This window comes from Haemaphysalis longicornis, unplaced genomic scaffold, assembly GCF_048455015.1.
Source record: "Haemaphysalis longicornis isolate Haplotype H1 unplaced genomic scaffold, Haemaphysalis longicornis Haplotype H1 scaffold_3, whole genome shotgun sequence".
NCBI lineage: Eukaryota > Metazoa > Arthropoda > Arachnida > Ixodida > Ixodidae > Haemaphysalis > Haemaphysalis longicornis.
The window spans coordinates 58,845,848-58,873,231 of NW_027526335.1; the positions used below are offsets into that span (position 1 = coordinate 58,845,848).

At 47.8% G+C, this 27,384-nt stretch overlaps 1 protein-coding gene across 2 annotated transcripts in view; it reads right to left on the minus strand.

The window, feature by feature from the left end:
* LOC144173266 (uncharacterized) overlaps positions 1-27,384 on the minus strand; it is a 107,619-nt gene that overhangs the window by 50,647 nt on the left and 29,588 nt on the right. For both annotated transcript variants that reach the window (XM_077701753.1, XM_077701752.1), the window contains exon 3: positions 2,266-2,486. In XM_077701753.1, the coding sequence (XP_077557879.1) occupies positions 2,266-2,486 (221 nt within the window). The remainder of the gene's footprint in view (positions 1-2,265; positions 2,487-27,384) is intronic.

Here is a 27,384-nt window from a genome sequence, read left to right on the forward strand (position 1 = left end):
TATTGCTTGAACGAAGTTTTCTCGAGTGTTCAGGTTCATTTAGTCTAATGTTCAATTTATTACCGTATGCCGGTTACCTGGTTCCAATTAAATGGCTGTGTGCAGCAGCGGTAGGTATTTTATTTTACACGGGAATCAAGTCCTGGCATGCCATATTCTATGGGCGAGTGAGGTAGGTCAGATCCCCCCCCCCAAAAAAAAAGTGGTCCTCAGCTTTTTACTTTTTTTATTTTTTTTTAAGCATCCCACTTGTGCGAGGTCTCAAACGTGTTGCGAACGTCAGAAATGCGGGCTCGAGTCAGCCGTTGTACCGCCTAAGGGGGGCCAAAAACCACTGTGTCGCTAAGTGATTGTGTGCAAGCGGGTTACTCCGCAAACGCGCGCACGCCGGCGAGGTTATTAATTCCTCCCAAAAACTGGTGCAAGGAGGTTAGTGGTTCTTTATTCGTCCCCCGCCCCCTCTACTTCCCCCCCCCCCAAAAAAAAGTCGCCCCCCCCCCAAATTCGCCCCCTCCAAAACCAATCTCTGAGACCGCTACTGGGGTAGGTACTGCACCATTCCAAAATATAATTGCCTGCCCCTCATAAAAAGACAAAAACTACTATTTAGAGCGAGAAAAATCCTCCTTGAAACGATCCTAATTTTGCTTAAGGATAATTTTCAGCGCCCAGCAAAAGACATTTCGTTTACTTTGAAAATGAGCATGCGGATTTGACCATTCTCGGCTAGCTACGTGCTACAACTTACATTACGCCCTTTACCAGCATTCCTGCCAGGAGATGTTTATGCTGGCTACATTGTGCTTGTACCCTAGCTACACAAACCCTATCACTTTTCCTTCAGGCACCAGCAAACACAAGGTTCGAATTTCACTTATACCACAGCTTTTACACTGCGATCTGTTTTAACTCTCAGCCGAACATTTACAACCCGTGGCGTTAGTCTGGCGAGCATGAGCATCTTCCCCGGTCCAGACGCAAATGCATCACCGACGCTTGGGCGGATCGGTTCCAGTGACGTGATACCTATCTGTTAAATGAGGTTAAGCCAGTCCCACTACGGGTCATTCCCCTTTTCTCCCCTTCATTGGAGTCATAGCAAAAGAGATCCGAAGAATCAAACGCTCGCGCAGTTCCAGAGCCATTTATACATTACGGTTTCGCCCCTAAAGCGGCCACTTAGCGGTCAGGCACCTGCGACAGCAGCTGCGCTAACTCAACCATGAGGCGAGCGGCACAGGCAAGGCAGCTCAGGGGATGAACCTGAGCGCACAGCAGATCGCTATTGGTGCTCAGCGGGACGCGCCAGGGATTTTGCGGGGAGATCATTGAGCACGCCACGCTGGTTCTCGTCAATGGCCCGGCGGAGCCGCTCAAATGAGCAGCCGTGTGCGGGAGGGGAGCGGAGGGAAAGGGAAGAGATGAGGGAGAGGGTGAAGAGCACGGAAACAACCGTGCGTGGCCATTATCAGTTCGTCAGGTCGGTGCTATGCTCCGAGTCGGGCGTATTGCTGTTTCGAGATTAAACAGAATATTGTTTATTGCAAAACCATCTTCGACATGCGGAGTTGACCGCAAATTTTCAATTAAGTAGTTAAAAATGCAGGTGTTCAGTAGAGATGGCGCAATTTACCTTAGATGGCCAATATAGATGCATTGAACAAGTGTTCGCGATTGCTCGAAGTGTAGCGGTTGGCGTTAAAAGACACTCTTACTTCCTGTTAACGAACACAGTTTCGGCCTGTCGGCTGTGTCAGCGTCGTATTCACAATTCGCTGCAGGAGTTTACCGTAATTCGAGCACGTTGTATCGCACAATAACCACGTCTTTTCAAACACAGTCAATATAATAGTGTTGAAATATAATTTTTGTTTTGTTTGTCTTAAGAGCATTGGTATATATTTTTATAGTTGCAAGACAGTCACCTCACTGTGAATTATTTGGAAATCGGCTCTATGGAACTGATATCGATACAAGTGAAAATAAAGTCCACCACCTCGTACTCACATCAGCTGCGTCCCGCTAATGTCTGCGGCACTCGTAATACACACCAAAGCATAGAGAAACAATATTCTAAACCGGAACGCTGCCTATAACGGATCCAATGGATCGTTGATGCAAAGGAAATAAAAGCCTCCAGATGAATTTTGGAGGTCGCAATAGATAAAAACAGCTTTAGTGGAGTATGTGAAAACTTTGTTTCCTTTGTGAGCGAGTGTCTTTGTTTCCTTTTCATAATGAGAAGCAGGAACAGAAGAGACTTACCTGTACGCGTGCCTCTGTGAGGTCCGTTTTCATGGCGATCTCCTCGCGCGTGTAGATGTCCGGGTAGTGCGTCTCCTGAAAGGCCCGCTCGAGCTCCTTGAGCTGCGCCGAGGTGAACGTGGTCCGGATGCGCCGCTGCTTGCGCTTCTCCGTCAGGACTCCTTCGTGAGCAGCAGCCGCGGCTGCCGCCGCAGCCGTGTACACCTTGTACGGCAGGGCGCCTGCGCAGCACAGCAGGTTGCGGAAGAGGACACTATTACGAACGTTGCCATCTTCAGTCGTGAACACACAGCGGCAGCTCAGCCCGGAAGTAACTCAACTTTTGTCGCGGGTTCTCACTGAAGAGCGTCAGTAGGAACTACTAAGAGATAACCATTTATTATGTGTGTATTGTCCTCAAACTAAACCTTTAGCAGCAAAACTTCTAGGAATCGATAAACAGCATAATAACATGAAGAAATTTAGTATCTCAGCTGCTCAGCAGAGTTTTAAAGACGATAGTCTTTCTTGGGCTACTTAAACCAGAAATTTTGGTCTGTCTGTGTGTCTGTCGGTCCGTCCGTCCGTCTGTGACTCGATTCAGCCACCCGGCCAAAGTAAAATTGATATTGCGCATTAGTCTTATATACTCACAGCCACATGTAAACGTCTAAGCTCGGTTTATATGTTCATACTTGTCAACTTTGTTGAACAAGAACAACACATTACGTGAGTATAAGACAGGAAATTAGTACACAAGAGATATTCACAGTGTTCCTTTATTAAAAAATTCATGGATGCTTGGTTTTTCGATAGCAAATGATATTCTACATCTGCTGCAGAAACATGAAAATCACGCGGCAACAGCAAGGAAAGGTTCCACTAGCTAGGTTCCACGTTCTGCTTGTAACGCACGTGGAGCACGGCCACGCGGTTCTATAAACCTTCTAGTCGGCCGCTCTCCGCCGTACTGCAGCGCTGGCATCGACGAACCCGGCCTGTAGCAGTGGAACGCGGTAAATTCAAATCGCCTTGCGCGAACCTTTAGTGTGTTTACCTTGGAATGAGCGCGACGGTACAGGAACAGCATGAGAGGTGAGCGGGAAAGCAAAAGGGGGCATTTCCTTGGCAAATGTCTACAAAGACTATCGTCTTTTGGCGACATTTGCAACGAAAGGAGCAGATACGCGGCCAATTTTTCTTTCTGAAATTTTTCTGCAAATTTTCGTGGTTTAACGTGCTGACGCGACGCGCGGGCTATGAGGCGCGCCGTAATGGAGGTCTCCGTAATAATTTTGACCACCTGTAGATAATTAACGTGTGTTAAAATCTCAGCACAGGGGGGTTGCTGTTTTTTCCCTTCGTGTGGAAAGCGGCAGCATGGATAAATCAAGCGTCTTTGGGGTCAGTATCAGATCGTCTTACCCACTGCGCCAGAGCGAGCACATCTCAGTTGTCCAAGCTTTTCGGCAAGAACTCTACTAGCATGTTGTCGATGTTTGCTGGGATAATTAACGCTGAGCTTCTTTTTAACATAATTGGCTGTCAAATTACACTTTTATTATTTGTGCCAAATAACATATAATGTGTGGTGTGAAACAGACATAAGTGCCTCAACAACTTCGCCGTAGGCGGCCTCGCCCACAGGGGAACGTCAATGTCTGCATGGTGCCAATGGGACCTCTGGAAGAACCAACCTTGACGTGAACACTTGAGCACAGTATGTATATCTGCTACAAAGTACTTGTGATGTTTTCTCGATGCGTTTTATCCCCCCCCCGAAATAATTTAGCCACCTCTCTCTAATAAAATCATAACTCGTTTCATGCGCGACAAGATCAAGATGACATATCGCTTTAAAAAGAATGTCCACTTTCGCTTGCTTTGGTTCACTGTTGAAGAAGATACCATTGGTAAAGACGCTATTAAACACTAGAGGTATCATCCAGAATGAAACATCTATGCAACAAAACACTGCTTGAGCAAAACATAAAAGGACGCCCAGTAGTATGAGGCATGAAACTTTAAAGAAAAAGACAGTAAGAAAGAGAAAAAAAATATATATAACCTTTCAGACACATAACCATTGGCAAGAGCCGCCGAGTGACGTCTTAAGGAGCGTTTTGTATCAGCTTATGTTCGCATTTATGACACAAGTTGGGTGGTTTCCTGTCAACTTTCCCTTTTGAATTGAAGAAAAGTTAAAGTTTTTTTTCTCTTCTGAAGGCAATTATCACCTATCCTCTTGGTAGTTTTTAGAGCAACATAGAATAACTTTCTCAAGACAGTTTTCTACAACACCAATTTTGAGCCTTCCTTAAAAGGCAGAAACAATGCGGAGTTTTTAGTATTTTTTGCTAAGTTGGTCGCTAGGGTCAAAAATGGTGTTTTAAAAAAAACATCTGAAAACGAAATACCACCACAAAAATGCTTACTTACAGGTGTGCTTCAAATTAAATAGGATTGCTCTTAGCAGCTAGTAATATATATCAAGGCACGAATTTGACCACTAGCGTCGATCACTGCACATTCTCAACGCTGGAGACATTTTTCCGACGTTTTTACTGGACGCACGAACACTAGGGTAAACCGGTATACGCCGTTAACCTACTTTACCCAGTTTTCCCACGTCAGGTGCAGACGACAAAAGGGTATTTTTCGATGTCAAGAATACGCATCGATTGACTCTAGCCCTGAAAACTAACCAACGGATGAGCGCTTTTTCGAGATTTCGCAAAACATTAAGAAAATAAAACGAACAAACAACAGAGGTACTCGTTGCAATTGAGCCATTCGAAAAACGTACTCAAAGGAAAGAAAGAATAACCATATTCCTGATGCAGAAGCGAGTCAAGATGTAGTCAGCGAGTCGTTCCTTGTCAGTGCACAGCGAGCACTTCAAAGCGTCGAGGGAGCGAATCGCATACATCAGCACACAAGGAGCACGGCAGAAAAAGTGACCGCACGGCGTGCGCAGGCCGCAGCGCGTCGTCCGGGGTCGCAAATTGAGCGTGTAGACCGCATCTTCCGCCTGGCCGACGACCACGGCTCGCGGTAAACCGAAAGCGGCCTTCGACTCCTCGCCGGTTTGGAGTTCTCGCAGGGGTGCGCACGGGCTTTCCCGCGAGCGTGCTTGCGTGAGCGGTGGTGTCTGCTACGACAGGCATTTGGGGAGGTCCATTTTTCGCGCGCTAAAAATAGTTTGTGTGTCCAGTCCTTGTCCCTGTTGTTAAATTCTGCCCTTTTCTGACGCGAAATAGCGCTGTATCATTGCAAGTGCGGAGTTACAACATCAGTTTCTTTTAACACGAAATTGTTTCATTTTGGGAAGCACAAACACTTGAGGGACTTCATATCCGTCACGGAAATGACGCCAGTACAACGAAGCAAGCGGCCTGTAAAGGGTGCACCCGTGCAAACAGCGTCTTCTTGCGGGGAAGCAACCTTTAGATACAAAGAGTGCGTTATATTTAGGGTTGTTCGTTTTCGGGTTTTATATTTTAACACGAAGGTGTTTTATGTCGGGTTACACCGAGATTTCACTGATGTGATATCCGTCACGGAAATGACGCCAGTACACCTTTACCGAAGCGACCCGCCAGCAGGACGTCGCTCGCCAAGCACACCCTCAAGACAGCCGCCGACCCGCAAATCATGCTCAGCTGCAGATTTCGCTGCACATTTCACTTTCGTGTTTTGCCGATTCCTTTGACAGAGGCATCAACCACATGTGTTTTCTTTATTGGTGAAGCGAGAGCTCAGGACTAGATTTCTCATACGGGATATGTGCCGGAAAAGCTGAGCGAGTCAACGACCTGGCATTTCACGGCATTGAAATACGTGGGTGTGTGCAAGGGGGCTGCAGGTGGAGTCATAGACAAATGAAACGCGATCAGAAAATACCAACCAGAACGCACAAATAGCGCGATTTCTTTCCATGCAGGTCCCATTGACGCGTGGCTTAATTACAAAAACAAAGTTGGGAAATGTGACTTTCCAGATTTACCAACCGCGCGCCATTGTTGCACTTCCACGAAAAGCCTTTTTCAATTTGCGTGTTCAGGTTTATATTTTTGTGTTCGCATTTCATTTGACCTTGCTACCTCACGTTCTAACATTACTGTGAAGCGCTGCGAATCTGTCCAATTTCTTTTCTACATCTATCTACGCGCTGGGTGTATACGTGTGTGTCTGTGTGGGTGGCTGTATTTGTACATTCGCACATACATACACACAGTATCGTACATGCTTGCCCGCAGACATACATTCATACTTTTACAAGCGCATACATACATACATACATACATACATACATACATACATACATACATACATACATACATACATACATACATACATACATACATACATACATACATACATACATACATACATACATACATACATACATACATCGCACAGCTATACATTGCATTTCAATGCAGATCTTACACTATTTGTACCTCACAGTGCGCTAGTGTGCACCCAATCTATTGTTTCTTAATAATGGAAAGCCAGACCTTTTAGCATTAAAAATAAGATCAGCTTTATGTTTCGTTGTTGTTGCTGCTTCTTCGTTTTCTTTGTACGACAATTTTTGTGTTTGTAGGCATCTTTGCCAAAAAGATGCGCTCGAAATTTGCCATTCAGCGCAAGTCAATTTGCTTATGCCTCACGTGGGTGTCTGCATTGTCACCTCGCTTTTCTAAAAAAAAGCAAGAGCAAACGCAGGGTGAAATTGCACAACTATGGTAATAGTTACTTCCTGGGACGTTTTTCAGCCACAGCCCCGAGCGTCATGCTTAGCGCGAACACTCAAAACAATGCTGCGCCGCTCTTTCCGGCGCCCAGTAAAAAATAAATTCAGCCTCGGTGTACAACGTCAAGTGAGCAGCATATTCCGGGACGATTGCCTCGCGCGAGACCGAAATAAAACAACGTCAGCATCACCACAGGGGTGATTTACGTGGCGGCGAACCCTTTCCATGATTGCCTTTTTCGACACCCAAGAGCCGAGAAGTTAAGGCAATCCTTTTCGTACTTCCCGGTAAACTAAGAACGATGACACTCGAGAGGCAGGGGCCAGGGATGCCGCCCGCTTGCAGAGCGCCAAAAGCCGACAACAATCTGGCATCTAGAGCCGGGGCGAACCTCGCCTCATCTGGCTTCGCCCCAGAGCATCAACAGATGAAATGCATTTCGTTATTAGCCCGAAGCCTCTTCCCGCAACACGCTGTTTGGGTGGCATCTAATGCAAATGCTCGGTCGGCAAACGCCATTCATGGCGATGACAGCGTAGTGGTACTGGCGAAAATTAATGAGTAGGCTGTTTTAAATGAAACGCGTGAAGCTAGATAGGGGAAGTATAAATAAGATAAAAATAAGTCGAAGAAACTTTTCCTGTCACTCTTGAGGTGTCTTGCAAGAGGTTCGAATGAATACTGATGATTCTCGCCGACGCAATGGCGCCCTTTCGAAAAATTGGCGGTTTGAGTTGCGCGCTGCGGTTCCCGATTTCATATGTAAATGTGTTTGCTTGGCAGGGAAAGTTGCGGCGTAAATAGCGGGTACACGAGAAATGGCTCAGCGTTTAGAGAGGGAAAATGTGGCTTTCACGAAGACAAATTCTCATTTGATTTTTTTCAGGGGTGGCAACGGATCGACGTTTGTATGTAGTAAAATTTGCTGTCTGGGCATTAGCCAAGTTTCGTTCACAAACAACCCGTCGTGAGGCTGCCCCTGTGAGAAGCAAAAGCACCGTCACAAGCTTTTAACCTCTAAACTTTAGTAGTGTTCAGCGGCTGCACATTTGCCTCCTTTCGGGGCTGGTTTTAAGCGTGGTTTTAAATTTAGGTTTTTTTTTTTGTCACTTTTCTTTTGCCATGACCAACAAATAGACCTCGTTATAAATTTCTACTAGCACTTATTTTAAAATCTCCCGCTGTTTTCAGCAGCAACGCTTCTGTTATTTTTTTTCTTACTTATGCTTTCGCTGTTGATTTGCTAAAGACAGCAGCACTGCCAAACCGGAAAAAATGCCTATACGTTTATAAAAGGAATACCAAAGAATAGCATGAACGAAAATAGCGTGAATTGTCACGAATTATGCTTTAAAATGGTGGTTTTAGGAGGGGAAATTAACGAGGAAAGGTCTATTTTGAACCAACATCGCCAACCTTCACCTCCTTCACCTTCCACTACTTCCTAGGAAAGAATCTGGTGATTGTTGATACCTTTAGTTTCCTCCCACAGTTACCTATAAATGCTGTGCCTTTACAACAGCTCGTACAATCGTTGCTTCAGTTTGCAGCATTTTAGGCAGACATGTACACGTTACCCCCAAAGAGTAACTAAATACCGTTACTCGTTATTCGCTCTAAAAGTAACTAAATGCGTTACTCATTACCGATTCTCAAAAGGAATGCGTGAGTTAGCCGAAAAGTAACGAGTTACTGTTAACGTTACTTTGACTACCAAACGCACAATTGTTTTGTTTCATGGCTCACTGTTTCATTTTAACTAGTCGTTTCTCTTAATTAAGCAGTAGCTGCCTGTCGAAGTTTTCATTGGTTATGTTTCCGCGGTTCCTCAGCCGTGAAGCCCGGCCTGTGATTAACGCATCGGTTCCTTCCTGTCTTTTGTATTATCGGCAATTTGATTGATCGTCTTCACTATCAACGACTGACCACTTTTCATCTGCGCAACCTAAACAATTCGGTCGTATCGGCCCTTGTTATTATGACGTTACCCACATGCCTTTCCTGTTTGGGCGCCCGGGCTCGACTATGATAATCCCGGCTGTTGGTATCTCAGTGCGCCGTCAGTTGCGTAAAATGAATGCTGTGACAAGAGGCCGTGATGACCGTGGCATCATTCACAGTAGAAATGACGGCCCTATCCACCCGAATGTAGACAATAGTGCTGCTTCTGCTTTCGAGGCAAACAGCGCAATGTGCCTATAGACACATGCACAGGTTAGAATGAAAACAATCCCGTTTAAGCGGTGTTGTACACGTTACTCCCCCGAAGTAACGAGATACCGCTACTCGTTACTTGGTCTTTAAAGGAACTAAATACATTACCCGTTCCTTTGTTAAAAAAAAATCCCAAGTGCAGACTGAACTCGCCACAACCATCAAACCACCACGCCGGAACGCACGCCGATCAACGAACGCCCGCGCAGCTCCCCTGCCGTGGTTTGAACCGTGGTGACACCGACCGGAGCGGGCGGAAACTATAATGGCAAACTGTTCGCATGGCGACGCAGTGAAACATCCCCCTCGCGAGGGGCACGATCAAATGCAGAGCATTTCCGGGGGCGCACGACGTTAAGTAGTTTGCGTTACGTTAATGTTGCACTTGTGGCAACTGCTGACGAGAGAGCGCTCGTCAGCAGTAATTAGAATGAGTCAAGGATATAAGGCGCGTTCGTAGCCTCCCATTCTGTGTCGGCTTTGTGGCGCAGTGGGTAGAGCACCATGTACATTGCGTTCCGCCCGCAGGGTCGATGGATCGAAACCAGGCGCCGGATAGTATTTTTTTTATATACGCCTCGAGCTTCGCGATCGCTGCGCCGCCTGCCGCCGCTTTTCCGCGGCGTTGACGGGATTTGCGCTGCGCGGCTGATAGGGGCTCGTGCAGTGTTTTGGTTCTGTTTCGCTTTTTTTCACCTTTCCGCGCCCTAAAAAACTTGCTATGGAGACGTCTATAGGCAAAGAGTACGTTTAGGTCACTTAAAATACAGCTGCGTCTTCGTAGAGTACGCGATCGCCTGCAAGAGCTACCCGGGGGACGCGGTTCTGCGCGCTTCGTCGCCGCTCTTCCGGGCGTCGGCGACGGCAGCAACATATCACCCATGTCACCTCCAGAACATCAGGCACAAATGAATTCTACTGTCGCCTCGTTTAGACCTGATACGCTGATACTGGCACAATGAGAGGTTCGCTTCATTTTGCAGCGTGGACAATCAATGCGGCTTCGTTTCGAATATATACGTCGCAGAAAAATATGTTTCGGGGATGCGATTACTCAATCCCGGACAATAACTTATGCCTTTTATAAGAATATAAACCATGCGAAAATGTTAAGTATAATCCAAGCCTGTGCGTCGTTAAATATGTGCCCACACACGTCATATAGCAAGAACCAAGGCAAGTTAATGAAGCCGCGGAAAAATAAATGCTGTGCAAGTGCGGAAATAAGAAACATAATAGCTCTAACGGAAATGAAACAAAATGCAGTGCTATTTCGCGAGACAGGGGGGGGGGGTGGAGGAGGGGGGCGCTGTGTACAAATGCGGAGCGGAATCAAGCAATGAACGTTTTAGTAATCCCACACACAAATCTCGCGTTCACTTTCCTTTTGTTTTTCTACTTCAACGAAGAGCTGATCGTACGGCGTACGCATTTTTGGAAATATACAGGGTAGGCTGTTCAACAAGCAATGAAAGGTGTCGTTGGAAGAGTGTGGTATGTGATAAGGCTCTCTCTGGATTCAGTTTCTGCTTTATTCTGCAGGCTCCCTGTGCCATATGACGATACTTCGAAGAAGCATTTAGTCGCGGACGCGGATTATATCCTAAACCCGTCTCCACGCTGCTCGCAGAGGATATATGTAGGAGATGAATGTTTGCGGGCGCTCACCTCACGACAAGACGACTCTATCGTGTGCTGATCCCCGAGTATAATTATGCATTGTCCATCGTACTTTTGTTAAATATTCCCGAAATTAACACAGACTGGCTTGTAAATGGTGGTGATCAATATCTGAGGTATGGTATTGGCAAACGTAACTTGCGTGCTGTCAGGTATGAGTGCTCCGCTGATTATGCAAGCGCACAAAACCGATTTAACTCGTAGCGTATAGCCGTAGCATGAACATCTGAGGAACCGGTGGTTACGAAGAAACTGCTAGTAAATTCAGGGCAGTGTAACTACAATCAGCTCCATGCATACGACGGTTCCGCGACGCTGGCCTGTGACACACACCTGGCGCTTATACAGACCAAAGATACCACACTAAGATAGCGTCAGAAGCATTTACACTCTCGTAAACACCCCCCATTTGCGAACAGAGTGACTGTTCCACATAAACGTGGATTTCAAACACCCGCAAACGGTAAATCTCAGTCGTGAACGTGCCGCAAAAGCAGCGGAGGCACTGGAGAGCGGGGCATGGACTCCCGCGGCTGCTTTCGAAACGAGCCGCTAGGGGGATTTCAGTGGCGCCCCTACAGGCCGCGCTCGAGGCGTATAGTGTAGGGGGAGGGGTGCGGACTACGACTACGGACGACTACGGACGTCAACGCGGGTGACATCGTGAGTTACTGAAATGCTCTGCATTTAAAAGTAACTAAACACGTTACTCGTTACCGAAAATCGAAACTAGGTAGAAGTAACTCGTACCTTGTAGCGCGTTACGTACTTCTTTGAATTTTAAAGGGTCTAACCGCTTCACTGACGGAGTTTCAGACGAAGAAGCATTACCCTTTGGTCAGACGGCCGATAACGGCTGCGCGAACCGACAACGGCGCGAAAGGAGAAGCGAGCGATAGGCGGCGAGTGAAGAAAGCCTTCATTGGCCAGCAGCAGCAACACCGGGGACGAAAGCCGCGGCGCGCTGCGTTGAAAGGGAAGAGAGATGGCAAAACTCGCCATAGATGCCGCGCGATGACGATGGCTGGAAGGGAACAATGCGCCGCAAGCACCGGCTGCATTTGTTTTGGGCCCCGAAGAACAAAGGCGGACGGCAGCAGCTCGGGAGGAGAGGGTGCGACGCGAGAAGGAGGATGGGGAGCAAAGGGAGGGCGAGGAAAGCTCGGGAGAAGACTGGCGCGAGGAGCGACGAGAGGAAAGACGGGCGAACCGCGCATGCGCCGTGGGGAGAGCGCGGCAGACCCCAGGCTCATCGCGCGCGCGGCGTCGGGCCCGTGTCTGCTGCGCGGATAGGGAAGGAGCGATGGAAAACAACGGGCCTCCGTGGAAGATGAAAAGGGTCCTAATCAAGTTAGGGCTCCGAGATCTCTCGGCGCCCGAGTTCTCTGCTCTTAGTCATACGCGCCACCACGGGGGAACGCGGGGAAGGAGGGGGGAGGGGGTGTAGGCGTTTGCAATCCTACCCACCGCCCTCCTCTTCCTTACAGCGCCTGCCTATGTTTCTTCTGTTGCTGCGGCTTCGGCAGCGTCTCTCGCGCAAGAGCGGCGTCTGTGTGTGCACTAGCCAGTCGACGCGGTGCTGCCTCGTATGTCGTGGTTGCTGGTGGCGCTTGGGGGCCGCACGCCGGTCGGTTTCCCCGTGCCCGTAGAGGAAACGCTCTGGGCGAGTAGGCGGGCCGCCCCTCGTGTTCCCCGGCGACGCTTGCAGTGTGCCACGCACTGCCAACCTCGTGGAGCGCAGCGAAGAAGGAAAGCGCAAGTCCCTACGCTGCGATGTGCGTTGTACACTTGGCCAGATTGCCAGGCGGCAGGTTGAGCTCGCTTAACTAAGACTGTCAATTGAAAGACCCGGGGACACGTTGGGTAAGCTCAGAGAATTTGCACATAGGATAGCCGGCTAGGCCCAAGCAGAACGTGGGGTAAGATTGAGCATAAAGGCTGGGGGTGAGGGCAAGCGAAAACTCGTGTAGAGATTACTCGTGTCTGCTTCTTTTTAAGAATTCAAAAGTGGAAACTTCAAGAGTTCATAAATGCAAAAAAATATTGAGCGCAAAAAAATACTTACATACACACACGATAGGCACACGCACACGCACACGCACACGCACACGCACACACACACACACACACACACACACACACACACACACACACACAAAATGCGTGTGACACCAGGTAATATTACCATGAGATTTAGGAGAATGATATTATGGTAGTGCATAAATATCTCATTGGCAAGGCACTTGCTTTATTCGTTGTTGGCGGACGCGAGCAGTTTGTGAACGAAAGGGTCGAACACATGAGCGGAAAAGCACGCGTCCCGCACGCGTTTCCGTCCCTAAAACTGGTTTGGCGTCCGGATGACTCGCCGCGTCACCCACTCCCGCGCGCATCCAGCGTGTTAGACATTTTGCCGCACCGCGTTCTTTGATATCGCCACACCTGCTTCTGCCTCTTTATTGTGTACTCATGGAGGACCGTACGTAACGGGCCTCTTTTTTCTCAACACAGTTATTGCGGATTTGGCCGGCTGCAGATTTAGACGTCCTCGATTGTTGTACAAACAATTTTGCATTGCTTTACAAAGCATTGTAAAACTCTGGTATAGCTAATTTCTTATAGAATTACTTGCTTTCCTTCACAAAGAAGTAGGGGACATGCTTACTTTATGCGTGTGTGTGTGAGAGAGAGTTCAAAGGGGGCTGTCTTACGTACGATTTGTAGTCTGTTGGTGTAGGTAGCGAGCAATTCGTTGGTTTTGCGGACGACAGTGTCGACCTGTTTATGTTCGTACGCACTTCAACTGTCCGCTTGTTGCAACTTGGTATTGACAATATTCTCACCGAACTTCTAGAAACTGTATGTACAATCGTGATACATTGAAATACGAACAACGGAGCGCGTGGCTTTCAGTACACGCCCTGTATCCTGGCGACGAGCCGCGTATGGGTAGTATGAACAAGTTACGACAGTTTGTGTTCAACATTGGTATGGAAAAACCATCGCTCGGCGAGTGAGCGTTTTGATTTGTCTTCGCGCCGCTTTCGGGGCCGGCTCGCGCGAGCGTTATCTAACTTCCACGCTGCGCTGAGTGAAAACGGCACACGCAGCTGTATTATTTTATGAACAGCAGAGCTGTTTAAGCTTAAACTATATGCAGCGACTTTCGCAAAAAAAAATGCAAAGAAAAAACAACGAGCGCACGTGAATGTGCGCCTCGTGAGGAGCACGCGGCGTCTCCCAGGCTTGCACGTGGGCTTGCGCCACGTGAGGAGCTCGCAAAAAACACGAAGAAAAAGTACCAAGCGCACGTGGGCGCGCGCCTCGTGAAGAGCGCCCGGCGTGGTCCAACTCGACCTTTGAGAACACTCTGCCCAGCGTTCGTGCATGATACTGGCGTATCATACTGGCGTTGGTGGCGTGATCTTTCGAGTGCTCTTCTTCTTGCCAGTTCACGCGCATTCGTGCCTCAAGTGGGAAGCACAGATGCCGGGTTCGCGCTAAAGACGCCAAGATCGCGAAGCCGGTTGCCGCGGGTTCTAGCGCGTGCTACAGGAGAGATGTGAAAGGCCGCTTGCAAAACAATCCGGGACCGCCGGTCATGAAGACATTTCAGCGGCAAGTTTGGAAATCCATGGGTGCTGCGGCAGCCGGGTCTCCGACGAAGAGAGAGGGGCCGCCAGCTCTGCTGTTCTGTTTCTCCAGCCTTGCACCACCAGTAGAAGCTGCACCAATTTTCGTTTCATTCGTACTTAGGGCCCAAACGATGGAGAGACGATTGCCTGTGCATAACAAGGTTGGTCACGAACTCTCGTAACTCCTTCCTACTGCGCATACGTAGCCCGTCGCCAGGATGCGGGGCATGTACTGAAAGCCACGCGCTCCGTTGTTCGTATTTCAGTGTATCAAGATTGTACAGACAAGGTCTCCGGGTGACTACGGCTATCCGCTACATCCCGCAGACGATCCCGAGTCATCTACCTACTTGCCTCAAATGCCACCATCGCTCCGACACTTGTTGCTCTAACGTCGCGCCCTATAGGTCCGCTGCCTAAGAAACACCATGGGCTCCGAACAAATAAATAAACGTGGGCAAACTGGCGCTTAAAAATAAAGAAAGCTCACACTAACGCGCAAGACTTGAAGGCAGCGAAGCCGTACGCAGCTGCGCGACCATCACGACGGTTTAAGTCCACGATTGCAGCCGATTTGCTCCTTCTTCGCTGCCGCAATGACCTTTACTTCATTGGTGCTATAAGTGTGAGCTTCCTTTTTTTTTTTAAAGTGCTAATCCCTGGACATCACCTCTGAGGGGCGTATGCTCTGACGTGCCTTTGTCGTTCCGAGGAAGTGTTGCCCCGATTACGGCGAACGCTGGAGCTTTTTTTTTTTTTTTTTTTTTTTGCTAATCTTGTCCAGTATCCTTAAGTGGGTATGTTTGGCTTGACAAACTTGCGCCAGGGACCCAGGGTGGTCGCGGCGAGGCACGCATGCGCGAGCGCTCGGCATTTTCTTGGGTTTTTAACTTGGTTTTTAGGTTCACCTCAGTTTGTACTTTTGTACCCCTCATTTCTCTACCAATGGCCTGGCACACCTTACTTGCCTACAACACCCGCCTTATCGTTTTCAACTGCCCTGCATCATATTATGGGAGGAGTGGCTCGCCGCGCAAGAGCGGCACAAACCTGAACTATTTTTGGCGTTAATAAGAGATGGATGGACGGACCGATGGACCGACGGACACACGCACGCACGTACACACGCACGCGCACGCGCACTTATTCGTAATACCAACTAGCCCAATTTTTTAACAGCGATTATAGCCATTTTGACACATCATCAGAAGAAAATGCGTGTTTAGTTTGTAATATTTTCTCGTTTTCACAAACTGCTTTCGGGTAAATTTGCGATGTACATGCGATTGCAGTAGTTCGTGTGGGAAAAAGTAGGGCAGGGTGAGCAAATCGTCAGCTCGGGCTGCCTCATTCAGAAATAATAGCTAGGGCAACACCAACTAAGCTTCACGGAGCTTTATAGTCACCACCATCCTCTATCCAGAATTATCTGAGCTCTTTCAGTTCGGTACGTCTGGGAAAAACTAGCGAGATAGCAGACGAAGTGGGGACTTCGTGCTTTATGAATGGTGCGCTTTTGTAGGACTTTTCTCCCGTTCTTTTTATAGATCAGCACTTTAAGCACGATGCCCGCAGACGTCTCGGAACGGCGTTAATATAGCTAGCTTGATGTTTGCATCTGCTTTTGTAAGGAAGCTTATCTTGGCAAATTCATCACACCGAAACCCGTATCTGACACTGCAATAGGATTTAATTTAACCCACACAACAAGCACCACACGGAAGGCAAAAAGTGAATGGAATGCTGCTGCAGCAACAGCTAAGACCCTCGTAGTGTCGAGCGATTCTTCGCGGCAAAGGGGTTGAAGCTCCCCAAGTTGAGGTCTTTTCTAGTTGTTTCTCTCCTAAGACTGACTTTTATAACCCGCCGTATTTGTGTTGTTATGGTGACAGATAAATAACAATAGTTATTGAAAGAGGGAAATAGAGAGGAGCTAAGAACCTCTGGAGAATCGGCAAAATAACGACACGTATTTGTTAATAGCACATCAGCAAAATCGCGGTAACGAATGGTGAACCCTTTCCTGCACGAATGGTAGTACAGTTGAAGATGGTACTACCATTCGTCCAGTTCTAATAAAAGACGGTAGAAATAGTAAGACTGAAAGCCTCCACACCGAAGTGTGAACACCGGGGTCTCCTGCACTGTATCAGGAGAGGTGCTGTTAACAAAAAAAGTTCTCTGAGCAGTAAACAGATATAAAATATTGCATTCGCTGATGTATTATCGCGCTATATTGCAAACACGGCTGGCTAGATCCGGTTATCATAAGAGGTTACAATCCTAATACATCTTCCATTACCGACGCGGCGCTGAGGCCGGTGTTCATTAATTCCTGAGGTGACACAACGGAAACACGAAACCGCCTTTCCAGCGGGTTTCGCAACGAGAGAGGCAGTGGCCCCGCAGACAGGGCGAGTCGCTCGAGGGCGGAAGAAACACCGCGCGGTACTCCCGCCGCCGTGGCTGGTCGCCTTATCGACCGCTACGACGGGAGCGCCTTGCAGCGAAGCCCTCGCTGACGGCAAAGGCGAAGGCCGGTCGAAGACGATTTCCCCTCCCTCCTCTGCGAACATCGCCCTTTCTCTCTCCTTGCGCGCTACGCTTCCTTTCCTGGCTAGAGGTACTGCTTTTTTTCCTCGGCAATTTCGTAACCTTCTTTAGCATGTGCACTGTTCTGAGCCTTTCACTTCAAGTACTAATGCCACACACTATGTGGAAAAAGGAAGAAAGAAAACGAGACACGGGAGTCCTTATCCTACAGAAACCTGGTCCTGTGATGCGGGTTTCTCAAATAAACAAACAAACAAAAAAACAGGCAGCGGTAGATGTGGAAAACTTAGTGACGCATGTCATTAGAATAAAATATGTGTGAACGATAAATTAACCCTGAAACTGACCGAGGCTTGAAGCGTAGTGATGCATCGTGAAGTGCTACGTCGAACAAGGAGGAAAATTTGAATTGAGTGGTTATGTTTCCGCTGTCATTTACCCTGTGTCTTTGGAATATTGCGCCTTTAATGTGCGTGTGAAACGATCGCCCATACGTTGAGCTTTATAGACGTTGGTTTGTCAACCATGAAGTCACTTTAACCGACAGACAAACACACGGACAGACAGACAGACAGACAGACAGACAGACAGACAGACAGACAGACAGACAGACAGACAGACCAACTGACTGACTGACTGACTGACTGACTGACTGACTGACTGACTGACTGACTGACTGACTGACTGACTGACAGTCGGACGCACGGATGGGCGGACCTACCGGACGACCAACAAATGACGTACTGATAAATTCTCAAAAAAGAGTCTTTAGAGGAACCCAGCAACGCCTTTTTTCAGGTATATTTGTGGCCCTACATCGGTTCTTGGTATCGTTCAGATACAGACACAAAAACAATTATCAGGATCAGTGCGCAAATGAAAAAAATGCGCGGCAATCCACCCCGTGAAGATGGTTGGAAAGCGAAGCTGTAAACGACACCCCCAACGATTACCCTTGCGGTGTCACTTGAATTCACGCACGTGGCTCTACAAAGAGTGAAATCAGAGACAAGTGAAATGCACTTAACCCCACCCTTAATACTTCAACGAGATATTCTTTGCTGACGTTAAATTAATCCATGATTCATGAACGACGGTTGGTTGTGTTGTATTCGTGAAGCACATAAGTGGAAACTATTTTCTTATAAAATTAAAGGAAGCTCAAACTCGGTGCTAGACAATCTCAGTTCTCTTCCGTCTCTCTCGCCGCCGATGGAGGCGACGACATCGGCGGCAGAGACCGAGGAGAAGTGAGATGCCTTGCGTTGGTGTGAACTTTAATTTTTTTTATAAATCCTAGCGCATGCGCAAGGCGCGCACACGGCCGCTACACTTCCCGTGGGTGGAGCGCACAGTGCCGCGAGAGGTCGCGTGACGCTATCATGTGGCATTCAGCGAAGACGCAGGGGGTAAACCCGCAGATGTGCTCGGTGAGGGCACCGTCTGTCTCCCCCGTCTCGGCGTGGGTTCGTAGCTGAATCGGTAAGACATGCGTTCCAGGTTCGATCCCTGGCGTTGCCAGTACCATGTTTTATTTGCTCACGGGGGTTTCCTGTTGACACCAACGGTCGCAAAAGAACCCTTGGGGGGTAGAAATAAAAAGCTTCGCTTTAAGAGTTGCTGAATATTTACGTCTACAAATACAGGCAAATCCGGCATGGCCTACGTCACGCCCAAAGCCCCGAATGTGACGACGAAACGCGGGGACCCAACGCACTTTACGATCTGAGCTTGCAATATCATATATATCATTGTATCGACCAAATGAGCCTAAATAATGCTTTAGTGTGTATATTTTTTTAAAGTAAGCATAAAGCTTCACCGCGGGCAGCAATAAGGGCATACACTACTGCCCGCCTCGAGCGCTTGTGTATCGTGTACCCTTTCAGGCCGTGTTACGATGAGCCGCTCTCTGTGCTCTCAGCATCGCCCGACGTCCTGCGTCTGCGCGCTTCGCTAATATGCTTGCCAAATCGTCCGTCTGCGCTCCATATGACGATGTCTATACTCTGCGAATATCAGCGTCGACGCCAGAAGTGGCGTTGTCGGCGAGCATCGCAAAATGGATGGCAGATTCGATGTTTTCAGTCCTGCTCTTGCGTCTCGACGTTCGGGGACGTGCTTTCGCACTAGGAAGCGCCGTTCTGTTTACCGAAAAGCAACCGCACCTCTTTTTTTTTCTAGCAGCAATCGGCGGCCATTAGACAAGTTCAGTCAAGCAAATTTGTTGGAAAGCTGTTACTAAAGACAACTGTTCCTTGGCCTGCTCAGGGGATATCGCGACTGTGAGATAGCTTTTTATGAGTTAAATGAGGAAGATCTGGCTTAATTTAGTGTAGTATTAGCATGACGGGGCTCAACTGCAAGATCTGTTCGTGGCGAACAAACGTTATCACGGCCAGAATATCTGAAAAACGACAAAAACTAGACGCACACCTAGATACTCGTTGACGCCCATTGTATGCGAAGTTCTCGATACTTGCCCCGGTGCTGGGATGGGGTCGCTCCATCAACACCAATCTTCACCGCATAAGGACTGTCTGTGAAGTGCCAGAATTTGGCCTTCAACCGTTAGCGGTCCTACAACTCGACCTTAAAAAGGCCTTCGAACAGGCATACCACGCATTACTGCTCATGCTCCTAAGACAATGTGGGATAGGTGATGCAAGGGTAGAGTGGATACAAATCTGCTACACCGGCATCACTACCAGCATCATCATGTTCGGGGAGGTGAGGAACCCCATCGGAGTGGGAAGGTCGGTCCGGCAGGGCTGCCCCATGTCCCCGATTCTCTTCGCATTACATATAGAGCCACTTTTCAGGATGGCAATGGCATCGAAGTCAATCAAAGGCTTAGTTCTCGGCGACGAAGAACTAAAGGTCTTGGCCTATGAGGACGATGTCACCTTTGTGTGTTCATTAAGAGAGCAGACGGGGGAGGTCGTTGCACTGGCCGAAGCATTCTGTCCATTCTCCGGAGCTTAGCTCAACCTTTTGAAGTTAAAGGGAGCATGGTTAGGCGAATGGCTCACCAAACCCCAATAACTCCATGGAGTTCGATGGAAGGGGGCCATCAACCGCTACCTGGGGTAAACCTAGAAATCGGCGCAGCCATCGCCCTCCCGGTGGCACACCAAACTGGCAGCTGCTGGAAGGAACTTGGAGCCTTGGATAGTGCGACATATTGCCCTCTTTTCTAGGGCACATGTTTGCAACGCCGTGGCATATCCGGCCATCTTGTACGCGGCCCGTGTGTCGGCTATTGATGCAGGCTCAGTGGCCAAGCTACACCAATTGTTTGCGGTTTTCGTCTGGCGATCCACGTATGAGCCCATGCGCCTCACCAGCATTTTTTGGAGTGCTGAAGCCGGGGGTTGAAGTCGTTAGCATGGAACTGAAACTGACTGTACAGAGATTTATGTACTTCCGAGAGCGCAGTGATGGTTTCCTCCAGACGGCTCTCCAAAACGTAGGCACCTTATATTGGGCCCCTTGGCTCGCAACAACAGCGGAGCTTGCACATGGTGCCTGGGGCAACGGTTGCGCTCTTGCAGGGAAGTGGCGGGAGCGGTGGCTCTCTTGCAAGGACTTTTCCCTTAGGAGTACCTGTGCGCAGCGAAGCCGAAGAAGTTGTACGATGACTTGGTGGAACATATCTTTCCACCCACCATGTATCGCTCGCCACCTCTAGAGCGCCTGAAAAGTAACGTCCTCCGGCGAGTGCTGAAGCTTCCCATTCCTACTGGTTCGAAGGATTTCTTCTTCCGCTTGCACACAGGGGTTCTACCTCCTAAGGCAAGACAGGAGCAGGGCGTTTTTTTTTCCTGTCTGGAGGGGCCACCTGCCTGCTGTGTGGAAGGCGGGAGACCCCCGAGCATGTTTTTGTGGAATGCAACACGGCGTTGCATTTCCGGGACAAGCTGCAGTGCTCTTATAACATGCACCGGAATCTCACCTGAATGAACGTGAGGTTCTTGGAGATGGCCTCGAAGTTCCCGCTTCTTCGTGACTGCGCCCATGTCATAGGTCTCCACTTGCTATGGAGGGGGAGGGTTGACGTGGTTGAATGTGCTGAACGGCCGCGGCCGGCGTGGAGGCACTTTTTACAAAAGGCGCAGTGGGCAGCAGCCGCCCTTGACGGGACTGATTCAGACCTTAAGATTCGTGACTCACTGGCGCGGGACTCGCGAGCTCTCACGGAGTTTAAGGTAGAGCAGCCGTGGAGATGGGACTTGATCTGAGGGTTGGAAGTGGGGAAGCACAATGGGCCACTTCTGCCAATGAACGACTTCTCCGGAACCTCTATTCCCATACCCGCTACCCCTTTCCTTTCAATTGTAAACAAATGACACCAGTGCCGATATGGAAATCTTTCTATCGTAAATTTCTCCAGCACTATTCGGCTCTGATGGCTCTGCCTTCGACTGGTTTTCAGTTTCCTGGCGAAACATGCTGGCGCTTGTCTTGGCTTGCGCAGTTTCCGAACGCGTTTATTTTTCGGTATCGCATAGCTATGTTATTCCGTACTATGAAACCTCTGCAATCACTCCACGTGGCCCTTTATGTATATTTGTAAATATTAGACCCCCCCCCCACCCTCACTTAAAAAAAAAGGAAAAGCTGGGATGGATCAGCGGTTAACGCATCAGACCTTGCTTTGAAGGTCGGTACGAAAATGACGACAAGAAAAATTTCTGTGTTTTGTCGTATTTTCGCGTGTCGTACTGTCGTCTTGTCGTATTCTTGTGGTGTCGGGATTTTGATGTTCTGTCGTGTGTCGTATGCCTGTCTTCATTTTGATGTTCCGTCGTGCCGAATTTCTGTCTTGTCGTGATCCTGATGTTCCTTCAGTAGTTGCACATGGTTTGAACGTTTTTGCCCATTGTGAAGAATAGCGTAAGCGGCAGTTCTGTTGTGATTGCAGCAATGTTTGTCGTTGATAAAATTGACTTTGTCGATACGACAGAAAAGTGTCGTAACAACAGATGGTTTTGTCGTAACAACAGAACTTCTGTTGTCACAACAAAGTTTTTGTCGTACGACAGGAATTCTTGTTAGTTTTTTTGCGGTATTCCTGTTGGGATTTTAGACTGGGGTATATGCGACTCTTTCTCGACCTTCTGTGAATACACAAGGGGAAGTTCACGTGAAGCCTGGGTAGAAAGGCAGCGTACACACTTCACACTGCGAATCACTCGGGGCATCCTTCAAGGTAAGTCTTGTTAGGAACAGCATCGCTGCTAACCAAAAATAAGTAGAAGAATATGGTAGGGTTCAGCAAAGTACCCCGATTTTCCAGAGACAGAGCAACATTGCATTTGCTTGTATTTTTAAATTTAAAAATGGAATAACTCTTTCATTTCTGCACGGATCTTGATCATTCTTTTTGGGTTCATCTCTGCATGATACAAAGAACAGACGTAAATCCCGAAAGTAATCTCGAAGAAAAGTGTTGCAGGGGTCCTTTAAGTCTTGGCCTGCATCCCGGTGTACGTGTCGGTCCGTCTAGCAGCCAAACAATATAAATTAAATAGTCAGAAGTAAAAATGAAACTAGCATGCACTGGAGGGAACCAAACGTTGGTTTCACGCACGGTATGCATTGTCGACTCTATCACAATCAGTAGATGCGTTTAACACGTACGAATGAAGGGAAAATACGCGCGCATTACTACAAGAATAACAGCGAGCCGAGGCGATGTGGCGAAGACGAAGAAAAGGCTGTGAAGCGGCGCAACAACATCTAATAATTGTACGAAGCGTTGGGCGTCCAAAGCAAGGAAGTGCATGCCGTACAATGCCACTTTTGGGCTTAGTTTCTACGAGAGCAAGCAACAATGTAAGAATTTTCTCTCTCTCCTCCCTCTCTCCCTCCCTCCCTCTCTCTCTCTCTGTAAAAAAAGTGTTGGCAGCAGAGACGTCGTTTGAAAGTATCGTTTCTACAAATAAGGCCGGGTTCAGACTGTTGCCACAACTGTCGTGACAACTTGAGTCACTTCACGTCTCAGCCAACCGAACTGCGTGACGCGCTGTTTTTTTTTTTTCGTCCATACATCACGATATGGCTTTTGAGTAGGTAGTCTGAACATAGCCTAAGATATGAAAGAAAGAAATCTTTGACGTAGACTATTCGGTTCACAAATCCTGCAGATATGTCACGTCAGACGGAATATTCTATTATAACCTAATTCTACTCTTGTAGTAGCTCTTCGTCTAAACTACCCTGAGACATCGTAACACAATTGAAATGTGCATGACTGTGCTACTGTGCACTTGCCTGATTGAGAAAGCAACAAGAGAAATAGGGGGATTACATTTGCAGAGTATTTCAATTCATGAAGCTCGAGAAGGTTTTGCATCTTGCATGATTGAGGATTCTCTCTGAAAACCCGGAAATTCGTAGCTCTTTTCACCTGGCCGAAAGAAAAAAAAAACACGTTGCACGTTACACATATTGCGTGATGATCTGGTTAGCTACAACCAAGATTGATGTTCCACGCAAGGTAAATTCTATTCCTACGAAAAACATTACACGCGCTGTATGCTGGCACATTACGGCAAGCCGAATGCCCGACCGATATCATGATATCGCAGTTTCTTTCACAACGTAAAAGCAGTACCGTTACAAAACCAGGGGTTCCGTAATCTAAGCGCCCTTTTCGCTAGCAAGGAAAGGCAACCTGGTACGTGTATACAAACGTCCCTCGCTGGGCCTGCCGTCCAACCAGACAAAGCCGCGTGAGCTGACCGCCGCACATTAAGCTCGTGCATCATGCGGTATCAAGGACGGAGGAGACTGTGCGACCATGGACGGGCCCAGACAAAGTTTCGGTGGCCACCATCATCTCTGCGGCTCTTACGGTATAGTCACCCGCACTTGAGAAGATAAATGTTAGCTTCCCTGCTCACGGAAGCGTGTCGGTCACGCTATAGAAACAGGCTGCCCTGAAACGCTTCCATTGTTCATGTTTCCCGCTCCTACTGTTGTTGCTTCTGCCGCTACAACTGCAATTGTTTTCGCCATGCTGTGCGCAGGCTCCACGAAGACTCATAACTTTAAATTGCACTCTGCGAATGCATGAATCCATTTCATTTTAGTCTTAGAATTTGTCTTCTTTATTCCTTGGTCGTCCTCTAGGAGGGAAAATATACTTGTGTGCTATATTTTATATATTTGTTTGCTATAGTGTTTGCTATATAAACGCTTTTTGAAATGGTCCTACGTACTTCCGTGCACTTAAACTATAACGGTCGCAAGGCAGGTTTATTTCCCCGGAACCAAGAAGGGCTTTCAAAACATCTTAGAAGTTCCATTGTCCTAACGCAGCCTTGAAAAATGGTGTTTTTTTTTTCTTTATGCTTGCTAGGAGGATTTTTATACATGGAGTTGATGAGATCAAACACCGCGAACCCATATCGCCCCCTTTTTTTTTCCACGTTCTGATTTCCACCTCCCGTACGGTGATCATTTTACGCTGGTAAACGTTTGAAGCTTGACGAGTGGTCAAAAGCAGTATGGTTCTGTTAAAATGACGCCGCTCTTTTTAAGTGAAACTTGTATTGACTGGCTTGTATTGTGGAAGCTCATGATGGTGTTCAAAAATACCAAGCACCTCAAGAAAAATCACGTCCCGGGGCAGTAATGGAACAAGGGATCTCGCGTTATGGAGCCAACATTTGCCCGATTGCGCCAAGCGAACCCGGTATTCATATGCAGAGCGTTCGAGTGATTCTTGCGCTGCGTCGTTTCCAAGACATTGCCGTTGCTAGGCTGCGCGGCACGCGGTGAGATGCGCGGCTAATTTGAAATGGGCGCGCTGCAGACTCACGTCCCTGTTTACCGCAACACCGTTGGCACGGACGCTACCGTTGATAGGCCGCGCTGCATGCCGGGAGATGAGCGACTGATTTGAAAGTTACTGAGAACTCTAGCGTGACAGTGCACATGCCAGTGGAGGTGAATCTGTAAAGGATGAGGTGAAGAAGCCATTGTTTGTGTGATAAGGGGTAATCTTTCATCTGGTGTGTCTGTGCGTGCGTGCAGTATAATTTATTTCAAAATCGGGTAAAGCTCAGCCAGTGGGTTGGGTTGGGGTTGATTGGGTATGCATTTGGGATGATTTGGGTTTGGTTAAGGTTTGGTTAAGTTATTGAGTTTTGGCTTCGTTTAGACTGACTGGTGACAAGCTTCACACGCACGCCTGTTCTCTTAGGCGAGGGTTTGGTTAGTTTTCTTTTTCTAAGTTAAAAACCCAGCACAGCAGTGTGACAACTAACAATGCAGGCTTGTGTGCCGCACACAATCTTGTGTGCCGCACACTCTTTCGACTTGAAAGTGAGCGCAGTTATCTAAGTACGTAGACATACACGTTTGAAGCCGGCAGAGAGAAAAGCCGCCCGCTTCGACAGAACGAGGAGTTGAAAGACACCTCGAACAGTCGCACGGTGGCTATGCCAGCGCGTGTAGCGCAAGCAACAAAACTCCGCTGCAAAGTTGCGGGAGACAGGACCCATGAAGTGACCACCATAAGTACTAATTGTATATCCCAAGCAAGCACAACTCTGTCCGTGTTTATGTCAGCCACTGCCGACATCGCTCGACTCCGGCAGTGTGGTGGACACCACAACTTACCGCTCCTAGCCCCCTCTCTGCATCCAGGAGCGGAAGTCGAAATCTTTGTCCCCGTCGCAAATGGCGCTAATCTCGTGAGGCTCTCACCTAGATCCGCCTAACGAAAAAATGTGGCGTCATGTCCGGATTCCGACCAGGTGGCGCTGTCCCGTTACTTCAGGCTAATTGAATCACAAGTCTCGTGCTCCATGGGACACTCATAACGACCACACCATTAGTTCCGCCATTCTGCTCGGCAGAGGGTCCAGGATCACACGCAGGCAACGAAGATGTGACGCCGGCCACGGACAAAGCTATGTACGCTGTCTTTCCCCTCCGTTAAGTGACACCACTGCCAAACGGATCTGCAGCCCTTTCCGAGAGAAAATTATCATTAGGGTGCGTGTGCGTGTGCAGTCCATGCGGCGTCTTCTCGTGAAAGTGTACGTTTTTTTCCTGTGTTCGTCTCTGTTATCATAACAAGCGCAACTTACCTCCAATACATGCGCTGCTGGGTCTGCGAAGCGGATAACAGTGGAGGAAGTGTGTTTTTCTTTTCTCCCAGAAATTCCGTGTTACCCTAACGGCGACTTTGCAGAGTATGCGATTGGCTAATTTGACGTAGGGTTTTTGTGAGCGGCAGTTGTTAGTGAAAATGTGTACATGCAAACTACAGTTGAACCTCGTTATAACTAACACTGATATATCAAATTATCGGCTATAGCGAACTAAATACGAACTTTGGTTGGTCAGGCTTTATTTTTAATGACACTTATTTTTTTATAACTAAACTGAAACCGTGAGAGCCGCCCGCGATATCAGATAGGACGAAGCAATGTTTGACCAGGAGGCGGAGAAGCTACTTGAAACAACCCCCCGTAGTCCGAAACTGCCGAAGTATACATGTCTTTTGTTCGTAGACACTGTGGAAAACTTTATCCTGCTCAGTGCTGTGAGTAGCCACCAGATGAAGATCACATCCCACATCAAATAAATAAGCACGCAGGCCTAGTTTTTCGAGTGAGCTTTGTTCTGTTATACTAATTTCACGTACTCATCTTCCGGTTCATTCAGCTTGAAATGCAACCAGGAGAAAGGTAAGGGTTACCTTGTTTGTGGTAGGTTCGAAGCCTTAAAAAGGCATTTTTGTATCAAGTATTTTTGCGCGAGCCAGATTTTCAAGTCGCTATACGCAATTCTTGCCTCTACTGTTATAACGAATATCGGTTATACCGAACTAATTTGCTGTTCCTATACTATTTTATTATAACGAGGTTCGACTGTAATAGCTTTGATGACACGCAGTCCTGGATAAGTATCAGGCGTGTGCATATTTAGGAGGAATAATGTAAAGAGAAATATTTTACTGTAGGTTATAAACACGGTTTTTTTTTGGTAGAAAATTTGAAGTTTATTACGAACTGGCACAATAATCTTATTCGCCTATCATTCTTATGATAGTGAGCTCGTAACGAAGATCTGTGCGAACTGACTTGTAAAATATCAAACTGAATCAACGCTATTCTGGTGTTCGAAATATAGTGCAACTAGTTTATTACACACCAAAAAATAAAATGTGTTCTAGACAATCGAAGGTGTTACAAAACGATAGACAACATAGTTGAATCTTGTTTATTCAAACTCGAGGCCAATCGAATTATTTTTTCAAATTGAATGGAGTTTGAATA